Genomic DNA, 14,146 nt, shown 5'->3' on the forward strand with positions numbered 1-14,146 from the left:
CAACTTTTCTTTAGTGGATATCTAACCACATCTACCATCAAAGTTATGAAGGGTGATAAAAACTGTAAGATCACAATGAATATCTATGTTAAAGATGGCAGTGAATATGCATATGAAAGCAATATGTCTGGCAATGAAAACGTTTAAGGTTTGTGTTAATCAGCAGATTTGCAATGTAATGTCTTTGAAGGCCACAAGTGTAACATCATTTTGAAGTTGAAGTTACAGTTAGGGGAATGAGGATTGAATTTATTTTGAGGTTGAAGTAACTAAAAAAAGAGGATACAAATAATGCTGATACACAGTTTGTCATTTTGATCAATGTTTTATTAATTTGAATAGGAAAGTAATCCAGAAGTAAATGAGCCAGTTTTGATTGAACTTTATAGGAACAAATTTTGTTTCCAGAATGGCTTTCATAGCAACTTTTTGGAAAGTCAATTTTCAACCTAATATGAACATCTCCAGAACAGATGAACCTCCAGAACAAGCTTGGTGGTAAGAATTGTTAGGATATGTCAGCCAGAAATTGACCCAAATGGAACCCCTAGCAATACTATGACTCTTGCAGCAACCACATAGATAAACTGCTTTTGACTTCTCTTGTAGGACTCAACTAATTTTTATTACATTTAGTTGTAACATTCCTTAGAATATGCTGTGTCACAATTGTGTTCAGGTGTCTCCCCTAGCAACAGCGAGGTTTCCAAGCAACTCTGTGGAAAACCTTCAAATGATACTCATCTCACATCTGGTACTGTTAATGTTACTAATGTATAATTGATTTTCTAAAAAATAAAAACATTCATAAAATATACTGACCGTATCAGACCCAAATTGTAAAAAATATGCAAATGCATCATTTAGTTAAGCTGAAGTTACTTTTAATATTAACATAGTTACACAGCATGTCAGATATCACCTTTTTTAACCAATTGACCATAAATCAACTCAGTCTGACATGGGCATCTGTCAATGTGAGTTTCCTGCCTTATTATTACTACAGTTACCTTTTAGACCAATCTATAACAGCTGAGCAATATCAACCTCTCTTGGGACTCTTTTTATTTTATGTTACTGTTTCCACTCCAGGCAGAAAAGGGGAACATTAAATTGGGCCTGCCCATCTCTCCTACCTTCCATCATAAACTATTGTTTCTAATAACCTCATTAATCTTTTCAGGAATTCAACGAAATTTAAGATACAGCTAGATTCTGCTGAGACCTTTGCCACTTTCATTTTTCAGCCTTCTATGTCATTGTTAGTAGAGCTATTACAGTGGAACCTGTCTTGAAAGACCACCCCTTCTGCCAAAACATAATGGTCTCTCATGACAGGTGGTCTCTCATAACAGGTTATAACACTATATAATCTCTAAATCTGTACATGGAGAAACTGGTCTCTCAAGACAGGCGGTCTCTCATAGCAGTGGTCTCTCAAGACAGGTTTTACTGTATCCCTGATTCTCAGACCATCCTACTTTCTTTTCCTCACAAAAATCCAGATTATCATTGCATTTCAACCAAATTTGGTATAATACTTGATGTTCAGGAGATTCGTTTGCCAGCATACTGCATTATTATTTAGCATTATAGCTGCTAATTGTTGGTCCCACCTAGTTTCTTTCCTGCACAATTAAATCCCTTAAAAATATTTCAACCAAATTTAGTATGCTGCTGGATATTTGACAGAGTTGTGGCCCTTTTGTTGGACCCACCCACTTTTGTTTCCATACAGTAATTCCTTATATATTATTATTATATTTCAAACAGCTTTTTTGTTGTTGATGCAGCTCTATATTAATGTAGCTTTAGTGGTATATTTTTTAAAATACCAGCATCATATATCATCCTGCAATGGAGTTTTTGCTGATGAATGTTGGATCCAGATTTGTTTACAGCTTTATTTTGATGAGACCTCACCTGGATTCATTTGTCTATGTTCTGCATCACTAGTTTCTCTCTCTACTAATGTACCCTTCATTCATTTACTCGATTGTTAAGAACCTTTCCTGTTCAAAGCTCCCCTCCCCTTCTCTGAGTGAAAAGTTGGGGGGTGGGGAGACATGAATTCCAGGAATATACTTGTATTTTTGTTGAAGGAAAAAGACAACAATATTTATCATAAATATTATATTTTGATTTGTATGTGCCTATCATAAATATTATATCTAGATTTGTATTTGCCTATCATAAATATTATATCTAGATTTGTATTTGCCTATTGTAAATATTATATCTGGATTTGTATGTGCCTATCATAAATATTATATCTGGATTTGTATGTGCCTATCATAACTATTATATCTGGATTTGTATGTGCCTGTCATAAGCAGAACATATTATGTGTTTATGTTGTCCATTTGTTGGTTGTCACCAACTTTGTTTCTGCTCATTAACTCAAGTTGTCCAGTTTCCAAACAATGTGGCTGGCTTGCACTTAAATAAAGAAGACCTCTCAGATTCAGGGTCTATATAACTGAGGGGTGTGGGTGATTTGGATTTTTAATATAGCTTTAACAGTTTTTCTGTCATATCGCTGTGATGTCTGCAGTGCAGAAGTTTATAGTGATGTCTGGCACTGGGGCATCATTGCTGCAAACATGTAGCACCATGTCCCACACAGATGCATTATCCTGACACTAGGCCGACCAGTCCTAACACTAACCTATTCTATAAGTCTTTGGTATGACTTGGTCAGGATTCAAACCCTCAATTTCCTGCATCCGAGGTGGGCACTAACTATTTAAGCCACCGAAGCGGTCCTGGTTTGTGTAAAATAGCTGGAGTTCTGAATCATCTTTAGCTACCAAACTTTGTAGATGGATTGCACTTAATGTAAGGAAGAAGCCTATTTATGTCAGGTCAGAGATCAAAGTCAAGGAATGAAAGGTGACATATGGTTTTTGCACAGTAACATTAATTCAGTATCACATGCTTAAACTTTGTTAATATCTTGTACTTATGGTAAGGAGGAAGCCATTAAATTTGGGGTCAGAAAGGCAGTTTTAGAACAAAACTGATTTCTGCACAGAACCATTAGGTCTTCATCACAGACCTGGACCAAACTTTGTGGTGGCTTGCGCTTGTGGTTAGGCTGAATCGTACTGATTCTTTGGTAACTGTTATTGAAAAAAAAAATGGTTTCTGCACCAAACATTTAGTTACTTAAGGTAATTACTTGGGACAACTTGCACTTAGGTTAATAACACAGCCTCTAGACAATATAGTCTAAGAGTCAGCAATCACAGTCATTGTACTTGTTGTAGGGTTTAACACCATTTTTCACCACAAGATAGGCTATACATGGCAGCCAGTATAACTGGTGGAGGAAGAACTCTGGAAAACCCTGGGAAGAACCACCGACCCACGAGAAGCTACTGGCAAGCTTTCTCACATACCCATGTTAGCCGAGCCTGAGACTCGAACCCACACAGACAGATGTGAGACGGCAGTGATCTGGAATGGTGAGCACTTTAGACCACTTGGCTGCTCGGGGCCCTCATATGTTGTACGTCTTGCAAGAAAATAATGGTTTTGCCACATAAAGATGGCATACCTTTGGTCAAGATCATTGACCATACCATATTACCTACATAGAGGAATAATAAACATAAGGAGGGTGTTTAATGTGTCATTATGATTATTCTAGTTGTTTTTTGCTTTTTTAGATTCCATATCATTGTTTCAATCTGTCAAAATCACATTAGTTACCTCCCCTGCAAACTTCTTTATTATGATGCAGATTTAATTTCAGCAGCAGCCTCCTCTCTGCATTCTCCTGGTAACCTAATTGTAATAGAAACCTGTTCTATGTTTGGTATTACATTTCTTTAAGATTATAAACCTTTTCAAAGCAGATGTATGACCACATTGATTTACTTGCTGTCTATAAAATAAGCATTACAGTGTAATGTAAATTTATTCAACTTCATGGATACAAGTTCATGACGTTTTGCAAAAATAACTATTTTAATTGGTAGATTGAAGAAGTGGATCCATATTGTCATCATACAAATTTGTGGTTTGTAACAACCACAAAATCCATAAAAATGAGTGTCATGTAAATAAAAGTGAATTGACAGGTATCTATTAGCATGTATATGGTACCTGCCTTCAGGGAATGTGAAATATTGATAAGGATGTAGCTAGATGTAGCACTTGAGCTGATGGTGTAATTTGCAGGAGACTTAGGGGAATAAACTTCATGGATTAATTACTGTGAATTTACTGATGATTATCTGTCCCCAAACAGCTCCAATGTGGATTAATGAAGACTACCAATACCATAACACCATCCTTGACAAAAGTCATCTTGTATTCCAGGATTTGAGTATGTTGCCTGAAAGTTACACTATTTACATCAAGCCCAACTTGAAGTCATTTTCCAATAGAAACTATTTTGTGTATATTTCCTTTAACATATAATATCACACCTTCAAAAATGACCTATATTTGATCAATGATTTAGTTTAAAGTTACCACCTCTTTAAGTTACTATACATTCTTCAATATTTTCGTACAACTTCTGGGAGTTTGACAAATGTGCATGTCCTGCACTACAGGGTGGCTGAGTGGTTTGCATGCCAGGCTTGAGATTGAAAAAGTGTAGGTTCAAACCCTGTAATTAGACCAGCTCTGGTTGGTGACTGACTGCTGCGGTGTGTTCCTGTGCATGGCACATTACTCCAGTAACCTCATCATTACATAAGCTCTTGGTGATGTGCTGTAAAACACCAAACCATGCCAAACTTATCTGTGTTATATAATACTATGCAATAGCACATGGCAGACTTGCCAAGCTGTTAGTGACATAGATAATGTGGAGACTGTAAGTAATGACATCTAGTGAAATTCTGTTTTGAATCTTTGTACTGGAAAAATTAGTGCAGTCTTATATTCCTCAGTCACATAAAAATTTTGTTTTGCACAGTGTTACATTCACATGCATGTCTAAGAAATGATGTGTAAAATGTGATTGGATAATAAAATGGCCACACAATTTTTGTTCTATGCTGTAAATCATGCTTTGATTATATTCATTTCTATTTCAGGAATATTAAAGATTCTGGATGACAAAGATCAGCTGTCTGTAGATTGTATGTGAATTGCTGCCATACTGAATAGAACACCTGTGCAGACAGACAGTCAAACAGTCATTGAATGATTTAACACTTGCAGAACAGAATATATATTGACCAGAATGAGACCAGCTATGCGTTGTCCAGCTTTAACTCTCTTCCTTGTTCTCAGCATCACTTGCTTCACTGTAAATGCCAACAAAAAGAAAGGTAAGTTAGCCTTGTAATGGATTGGGATATTTTCTGTTCAGCTTTACACAAATGTTTTGTTGGTGACATGTGTGGAAAGCATTTTATATCATCTGCAAAATCATTTGGGCAAGGTAAGATTTTACATAGGTCTTTCATAAAGCATTTGTTTGTATGTTGTATATTTTTGGTCACGGTTTTGCATCTGCATCCACTTCTTAGAATTGTTTTACTTCAGATTATGGGTGTATGAAATTTGAGGTGTTTTAATGACTTTACCAGAACTAGATCACATTGTCGCAAATTAGATGCCTCAGTAATGTTTAAGGAGAAGCCAGTTTCTTTGGGAAGTCCCTTTCCAGACTCCTGTCCTGTCCTGTCCTCTCCCCACCCCTCCTGCCATGCCCTCATTAATTCTTGTATATATCAATATCACAAAATATATGTCAAATATTTAATACTTAAAAATATTATGCATGGTTCCAGTTATACTGCTGAAAATATTAGGCTTGGTTGGCAAGATTTTACATAATTTATCACCCAGTGACGATACCCAGAAACAAAAAATGTTTTTCTTGACTTACATGGCTTTACTTTATTATTTTTGAAGTGTTCATTAGTCTTCTACAGACAAACAAGATACTGTTATAGTTTTAGTATCACCAACCATGTTGTATCATGACAAATGTAATATATCTTGAATGATGTCTTTACGATCGATTATATTTCTCTAGAAATTCCACTTCCCCAGTCTTCTAATTTCTGGATTTCTGAATACTGTGACCAGTCTGTGTTGTGACTTATTATCTTAAAATGATGGTTATCGATGCTTAAAGGATGTTCGACAATAGTGTTATTGCCATGATCGAGTGAATATTACATTGTGAAATTAATGGCTAGGATAAATGGAGATCTGAGCAGAGATATGTAATAGAACAATATGAGCCCCCACATAAAGAATTGAACAGTATAAGTAATTAGATAAACAAAATAAAATTGTACAAGACCAATTCTAGGATACACTTCTACTAGAAAAAATAAAATGACATGACATTCTAAATATGTAGTTAGCAGTTCCATTTACATAGATATAGCAAATTTCATCATGAAATAAAGTGAGCATTTTAAACTTTTAATTGTTCAGCATGTATGCATAACCTGATCTGGAATGTGTTCTGCATAACCTGATCTGGTTGCAGATCACTCTTCAGATTCAACTGTACTAGTAGGTTCGGGTTGTCTTGTTGACTCTGGCTCCCTCATGCATTGCTACCTTTAATTCTCTCTTTCTCTCTGTCTCTGTCTGTCTCTCTGTCTCTCTCTCTCTCTCTCTGCATTTGGCCTTTTACTGGTCATCTGCTGTTATTACAGTCATTTACTCTAATTCCCATCATGGAGTTCCTAATATTATTGGTGAAGCCGTTTTCCTCATAAATAAATAAATGCATCCTGACAATTTGCTCTACAGAACTTCCTGGAACAAACTAACATTTCATCACTCCTTACACATCCAGAATACCATATTAAATTCAAAACGGACACAACTGCTAAGTGGTTTCCAGGTCATAGCCTTGCATTCCATGCCATATTTATTTACACATTATATCTTTCCATGGACAGTAACATAGTAGAGGAAAATTAATGTAGTCCTCCACTAAATCTAGTTACATCGCTAATTGATCAAAAGCACAGTCTGCTCTCACCTAATAACAATTAAACCCCTGCAGTGTGAACTATTGTCAGTATCTTAACTAATGTTGGGTACACAGATACATATACAGTCAATAAATAGCAGAATAATTCACATTGCTGCTCCGAGGTTAATACAACCGATTCTTGGTTTAAAGAATTTACATCTTAGCTAACAGATACATTGTAGATCAAACAAAATTCACTTCATAGTTCAGATGCACTATTGCATATTAACAATTCATTAGTATAAAGTATCACACAGACCTAATTATAATCAATTCTTGGCATACATGATTGCTATATCATTTAACACAAATAAATTCAAACAATTATCTTAAGACTAATACCAAAGTAAAATAATGTATGAAATTAAGACACTGCCTTCTGCTTTTAAGTTTGCTTCTTTTTCCTCTTCTGCATGATCCCTGTTACATGTCTTTCAAAGGCTATAACTATTTACATCCCTGTTACATGTCTTTCAAAGGGTATAACTGTTTGCATCCCTGTTACATGTCTTTCAAAGGCTATAACTATTTACATCCCTGTTACATGTCTTTCAAAGGCTATAACTATTTACATCCCTGTTACATGTCTTTCAAAGGCTATAGCTGCACACCATTATTAACAAATGCCACTCTAGAGTTGGAATATTTTACATTTTCCTGCTTCCCTTAAACCAATCTCTGAAAAGTTTCAACTTATGATAGATATTTCAGCAAGTACAAGCGCTGTGACTACAACATTTCAGCCCTTGGCTTTTCGATAAATAAAACCAGTGCTTTACTTCTTGACCAGCTTTACCTGGCATCAAACAGAACCTCATTAAGCACTAGTCAAGTCTGTACCAGATGTATTCGGAACCAAGGTCATTAGACATTGCCACAGATTCAGTTCCATGCCAAATCACATATATTAATTTATTATTACTATGTGTTACAATGACACCTGCAAAATTCACTCCATTATGTGTTACAATGGCATCTGCACATTCATACCTTTACAGTCTGATCATAGGTAACGGTATTTGACATCACATTCACTCAAATGCTTACTGATTCTCCTGGTCATAAAAATAGAAAGCATTATTCTGTATTGGTTGCCTTTGCACAATTTACTCTTATAATTGTCCATATGTAAAGCAAGTTATGTCAGCTGAGCATCACAAACCATATTGTATCTAAGGCTGCAATGATTAATTGATATTATCATGGTACAGTTTGGTGTATTGCAATATTTTGCTCATATTTATTCATTATAAAACACAATATTAAATGTTTTCAGGTGAAAGCAAGAGGAAAAATTGTAGAAAATTTAAGCTAGAATATTAAATTTACTGTGGTTTAACCAAGTACAACTCAGCAAGTATTTATGTCATGACTCTGTGAACGTTATTTTCTATAAGTTGACTAACTTTAGATTTTATTTTTAATGAATCAAATAAAAGAAAATGGATATAAAATTCTTCTGTTTTAACTTTAAATATGCCACTTCTTCATTAAAGGCATTTGGCAAGATCAAAGAATCGTATCAGATATATAAAAAACCTAAAGAAAAACTTTTGTTCATTTTATGTCAGTAAGTTCATGCCAGTCATGAAAATGGAATACAAAATAGTTCCAAATACCAAAGCAAAAGTATTGTTTGGCCTTATTTTAGAATGAGTAAAAGAAATGGGACTGATGAAATTATTAGTAGAATCTCTGTGTGCTAACTATGTAAATATGACATCATTTTACTATAATTTGTATTAGTGTTATCATTTTATATGTTTCAAAATATCACAATGCTTTCAAGATACAACAAGAAATATTGCTATATATCACTCTGTGGCTGAAGGCATATTGTTGCAGTCCAAATTGCATATCATGATAATTGTAAGTTATACAATATGTATCATAATAATATCACAGACACAAATATACAGAATAAAAAATACAATTTGTGTGCAACAAGCACTGTGTGTTTCATATGATAAAGTCATTGTCGGATGTATACAATTCCCAGAAAGAGCAAAATTAACAATATTCATTCTCTTTCTGTCTTTAAAATGTTCACTAAGCATTGACCACTAAAATGATTTAATAACATCTGTTATCACATTCTGTAAAAAAAAAAACGCCCCAACCATGTGACATAAGGTAGGGAGAGTGTCTCAGTTGAAGATCACATTTTCTTGGTCTCTCCAGTGGATGTTCAGGTACACTACTTGACAGTTCTCCCTTGTTTATGTGATCAACTAAGGATGAAACATTCCTCAGGCGCTGTGAACTAACCACACCATGTGCTTATGTCATTTTCCTTCCAAGATACACATGTGTAATGAGTAGAATGATATATAGTAAGTAGGACAGGTTTGCAAAGCACATGCAGGGATATGCTTTATTTTATGTTTAATTTGTTTATGCTTGGATATTGTGTGTGTAAAATTAGGATGTAAATTGTTTTGTCTTGATCTGAATTCCTATGTTGATAAGTCATCAGTAGGTACTTGCATATCTTGAATGGAAACAGAGTATAGTATTCACTTTTTTGAGAAGTGGATTAAGAAGAATTTATTGTATGGAATAGGTGTACTTATGCAAACAGTACTCATTTTTGCATGTCCTCTCCCTTTGCTTTTGAAATAGGACAAAGATCACAACAACACATGAAAACAGACTTGTATCCATAAGGAAGTCTTCTTTTTTTTGCATTAAATTTATAGATTTGTAAATAAAGAAAAACTGCACATTTTATCATTAAAAATATGAAACATTTAGAGTTTAAATACTAAGGAACTAAACCATAGCATGTGAAACATGACCATCATTTTGGAAATGGTATCACAATGATTTTCTGATATTCAGTTCACAATAACATATTCTAGATTGCTCTGAAAGTATCATCCTTACAGGCATGCTACCATAGTGGATGGATAATTAGCATTCATATTTTTAGGGAAGGTAAGATTTGTAAACAGTATCTTGAACGTCATTTAAAATAATTGATGAATATTTATATTGCATCCCCACCCACCCAGAAAATATGTTGTCATTATGTATATCTGTAATGGGTATTATGACTTGATGGATATTGAACTAAGTAATAGAAAGAAACAAAATCTGCAAGTTTAGCAAAATCAAGAAATAATTCATTTCCTTAGAAAAAAAAATGAAAATTAAAGACATTTAAAGTATTGCGAATTTAACTTCAAATAATCCTAAATGTTCCATCACAAGTCTAAAAGTATAGATTTTTCTGAATGAATTCCAGTACTGAATGTGCTGATGTACCAGTAGTCTTGAATATTTTGATATAGCAATAGTCCTAATGTATCAAAATGATGTAATCCAAAATGTCTTTGAAAGAATTCCCAATAATCTCAAAGCAGTGTTTTAGTGCAAGAGCCTGTAAGCACTGTGTAATTCAATGAATAATTTAAATAAATGATTCCTCTCAGATTATATCTGAACACAATAATAACTGCACAGACTGAACTTAAAACAGGAGTGAACACTTGTTTACCTCATCCTGTGACTAATGAGACTAATGTCATTTGGCCAAAGACAATAGAATGCCCAGGATGTGGGTCATTGTAAATTGAAAATTCCATCAAATTTTAAACAAGCTCACTTCCAGAACATAGTAAGTTTATAGATAAGGTTAGTCCTTGAACTCAAATTGAAGTTGACATCCTGAAAAAGGTTAGAAGTCATGTAGGCCGAAAATCTACCCTCAGTCACAGACAAAGGTCAAGGATACAATATAAATTAAACATACATAATGATAGGATTGTTTTGAAGAAAAAAAATTCTCCAATATTCTGACATTTATTGCTACCAGGATAGAATTTCAGAGGCTTGTGAAGATGTATAAGGAGGCATATTTTATACATGGTTTAAGTGGTTTTGTTGTTTGCTTCATTTGAATGATACAAGGATGGCAAAAAGACGTTCATTACTGTACAGTTTAAATCTTTTACTTCATATTTTGTTCTGTCGTCATATAAAAATAGTTTTAGCATTATCCTGACACACAGTCATGAAAGAAAGTATCACAATTTATCCCTACATAACTGACACCAAAGCACTTATTATATTCAGTACAAACCTTGTGGATTTTTTTTTGTTGGGTAATATTTCTGCCTCCTAAATAACATTATGATTAGAATTACTTTTCTCTTTTTATAAAAAAAGAAATGATATGTAGCTATTATCTTGATCAGGTGTGCTGCCTTACACTTGTCTATTAGTCAATCAAAATATTGTAATTTAATAGCAGTGTGACATTGAATAGTACTAATTAGATCTAACAAATAAAGTAAGAATGGTTAGAAAATTCTGTCATGGTTTTAGAACATAGGAAAAATAAATGTATATAGGGTTTACAAGTAAATGTTGGGTCTTTTGGATAAATGGAACCACACATATTTTCTTTACATGATTTTATTGTTAAGTAACATTGCAGGGTTAAAACTTGGGTTTCTTTTCAGTATTCGAAAGGATCGCATTGTAAAATTGTTATTGATCTTGCCAAACTTTGATGTATTCATTTCAAAGTGTAATTGCATGAAGGTTTAGAGGAATACAGTAAGATTGATGCCCACTTTCTGGTCCATGACTCGTCCAGTCAGTATGTTCTGTCATTTCCCTCTCCATACAGTCTACAATTCACTTCTAGTATGCACCAAAGTAGCATGTCAAAAAAAGTGACTTTCCACATTAGCAAAATTTAAATTTGTGGATGTATAAGAATGGCTTTATTTATGGAGGTTCAATGATTTGAATGTAATAAAACTGCATACACAAGTCAGTAAACAGCCATATTTAGTTTCTGTACAGTTGGTGTTTCTTGTGACACTAATGTCAGACATGTGGTAACCAGATCCTAAAATCACCACACCTTGGGCATTTGTCACTAAGCAGAGGTTTTAGTGGGTCGTTAGTTAACACAATAAATAGAACATAACCATGAAAAAAGTTTTATCAAGTGTTTTATTTGATGCGTAGACATAAGAAAGGAGGTTTTAGTGATCTGCCAGCAAAGTAACCGATTGTTGATTATTGAATTCCTATTAGTTCAGAGCCTGTATTGTTTTCCATTCATCCAAATATTGATGACCAAGTAGAAAGCCAGCAGATAGAAAAATGGATTGTTGTTTGGCTCTTATATTTAGCAGATAGGAACATGTGGGCATTACTTTTCTGGTGAAAGTGTGGACAGCTTAGCTTGGTAGGAACAATTGATTTAATTTAACTGTTTCTGCTATTACTAGAGTCTTTTACAAGTTTCATTGATTTTAATTCTTATTTTATCAAATTTGCTGCTTCTGTAGTCTAATACATACTAAGTCTTAAAAGCCCACCACCACCTTCCTAATCACTAGACATTAAGGCTCCTTGTTTCACAAACTGGTCACTGGCCTGGAATTAGGCCCAGACAGCATATCTATGTATATTAGTTAAAGAGCTACTTACTGAACAAAGCACAGACTTTACAAATTTAAACAGCTGATGATGTCTGAGAGAAGATTCCTTAGCTCTAAGTGGCAACTGTTAACTTTTATGTAGTTTTGTAAGAAAGATATTTTATCCTTGAACTTTTGTTGATCTTTACCTGACCATTACATACATTAATTTCCCAGCTAAAATTAAGTTGCACAGATTGAAAATGAGTGTCATCGGAAACATTAAGCACTGACAGGTTGCTAAATCAACTTGTAAAAAAATCATTATTGAGAAATGTAAGATTTAGTTTAGCTAAGAAAACTAATTTCACTACCAGACGACATTAAGTGAAATTGGATATCAGATGTCAGCTGTGAGGTCTGCTAGCTTCATTAATTAAGAGGCACCATGGTCATCCATGAGTTTGTTTAGCAAAAGTTATAAACCAAACATGAAGTTTTTTTCCAGTCTGCTTTACCATAGTTCTCCCTGTAGCACTCAACCTAGCCATCAAAATAATTAGATCTTGTGTCCTTTTTTGTTGTTGCAGGTCTTGTTCAGGGACAGTATGCCAACATTGTATGTAGGCAAGATATATCATTCTATATATTCTAGTGCAGATATATTAACATAAATCTTCTAGTAGGATTCCATTTTGGAAATAAAAGTATCCTGCTTTATCTATGAATTCTCTCTGTAGTGAAAAAGCAATATTTAAAGTGATATTAGCAAAAAATTAAAATACGAAAGATTTAATTTGTTGCATGTAATAAGTTGAAACATATTTTATATAAGTCCTAATCTTTCAGTTACAGGGTGTAATAATATAACTTTGACACTTTTTATTTTTTAAAAGAACAACAAATAGATGTTTTTTTGTTTCTTGCAGATAAAAAGGCACCAGAGTGGAAGGCAGACAGTCGACCATTGCGGAATGAATTTGAGGAAAATAAGCATGAGGGAACAGATGCCGAGTTAAGTTGTCCAGCAAAAGGTCAACCCAAACCTACAGTAGAGTGGTTCAAAGATGGAGACCCATTCTTCCCAAGAGTACAGAGGGTAATAACATGTTTTTGTTTTTGGGATGAGTAGACAAAGTAAAAAAAATGGAAGAGCATTTCTCCAGACAATTTTTTTGCCCAAAAGTGGCCGAATTAAAAGAATTACTTTTCTCTTTTTATAAAAAAGGAATTGATATGTTCTTGCCCAGAAGAGTATTTATGTTCAATCACTAAAAATTAACAAGTCCCTTGGGCATGGAGCATCCAAAGACACATCTGTGTGAGATTTAGACCAGCACCTGGTTCTGGTTTGATAGGAGTCCATTTCTTATTTATAAGGTTGCCTGCTAGGCTGAAAATCCTCTCAGAAGAAACACTAGATGCTGGTACTGCAAATCCCTTTTTTCAGGTTTAGGTTGTCTTTTTTTGCAGGACCATTTCCTTTTTTCTGGAACCCAAAGTAGGCCCACACATTCAGTTGTTTCTTCCAAGAAATTCAGAAGGTTTACTTTAACTTTTGATTGCCATTTTTAAAATGGGTTGCTTAAATCATGTTTAAAGTTTTGTTTCAAAAATGGCTAAAAGCATGACATATTTTTCGTAGTTTCATTAATTATCATAGTCTGTACTATCACTTCTATAACTGTATTATTAAATTTATATATTTTGGGTTATTCCAACTCAAAAGTAGTAATGATTTAATAAATTCATCGGCACCTTAAGGAAACTTGATCATGAAAAGTCATACTTGATTAAT

The 14,146-nt window shown here is 34.0% G+C and overlaps 1 protein-coding gene across 2 annotated transcripts in view; it reads left to right on the top strand.

Annotated features, from left to right (window-relative positions):
- Positions 1–14,146, top strand: part of LOC149776045 (uncharacterized) — a 162,875-nt gene that overhangs the window by 112,578 nt on the left and 36,151 nt on the right. For both annotated transcript variants that reach the window (XM_089942257.1, XM_089942256.1), the window contains exons 3-4: positions 5,055–5,291; positions 13,278–13,447. In XM_089942257.1, the coding sequence (XP_089798383.1) occupies positions 5,204–5,291; positions 13,278–13,447 (258 nt within the window). In that variant the 5' untranslated portion in view covers positions 5,055–5,203. The remainder of the gene's footprint in view (positions 1–5,054; positions 5,292–13,277; positions 13,448–14,146) is intronic.

Source organism: Sinohyriopsis cumingii, chromosome 18 (assembly GCF_028554795.1).
Source record: "Sinohyriopsis cumingii isolate HCF-2022 chromosome 18, ASM2855479v2, whole genome shotgun sequence".
NCBI classification, from domain to species: Eukaryota; Metazoa; Mollusca; class Bivalvia; order Unionida; family Unionidae; genus Sinohyriopsis; species Sinohyriopsis cumingii.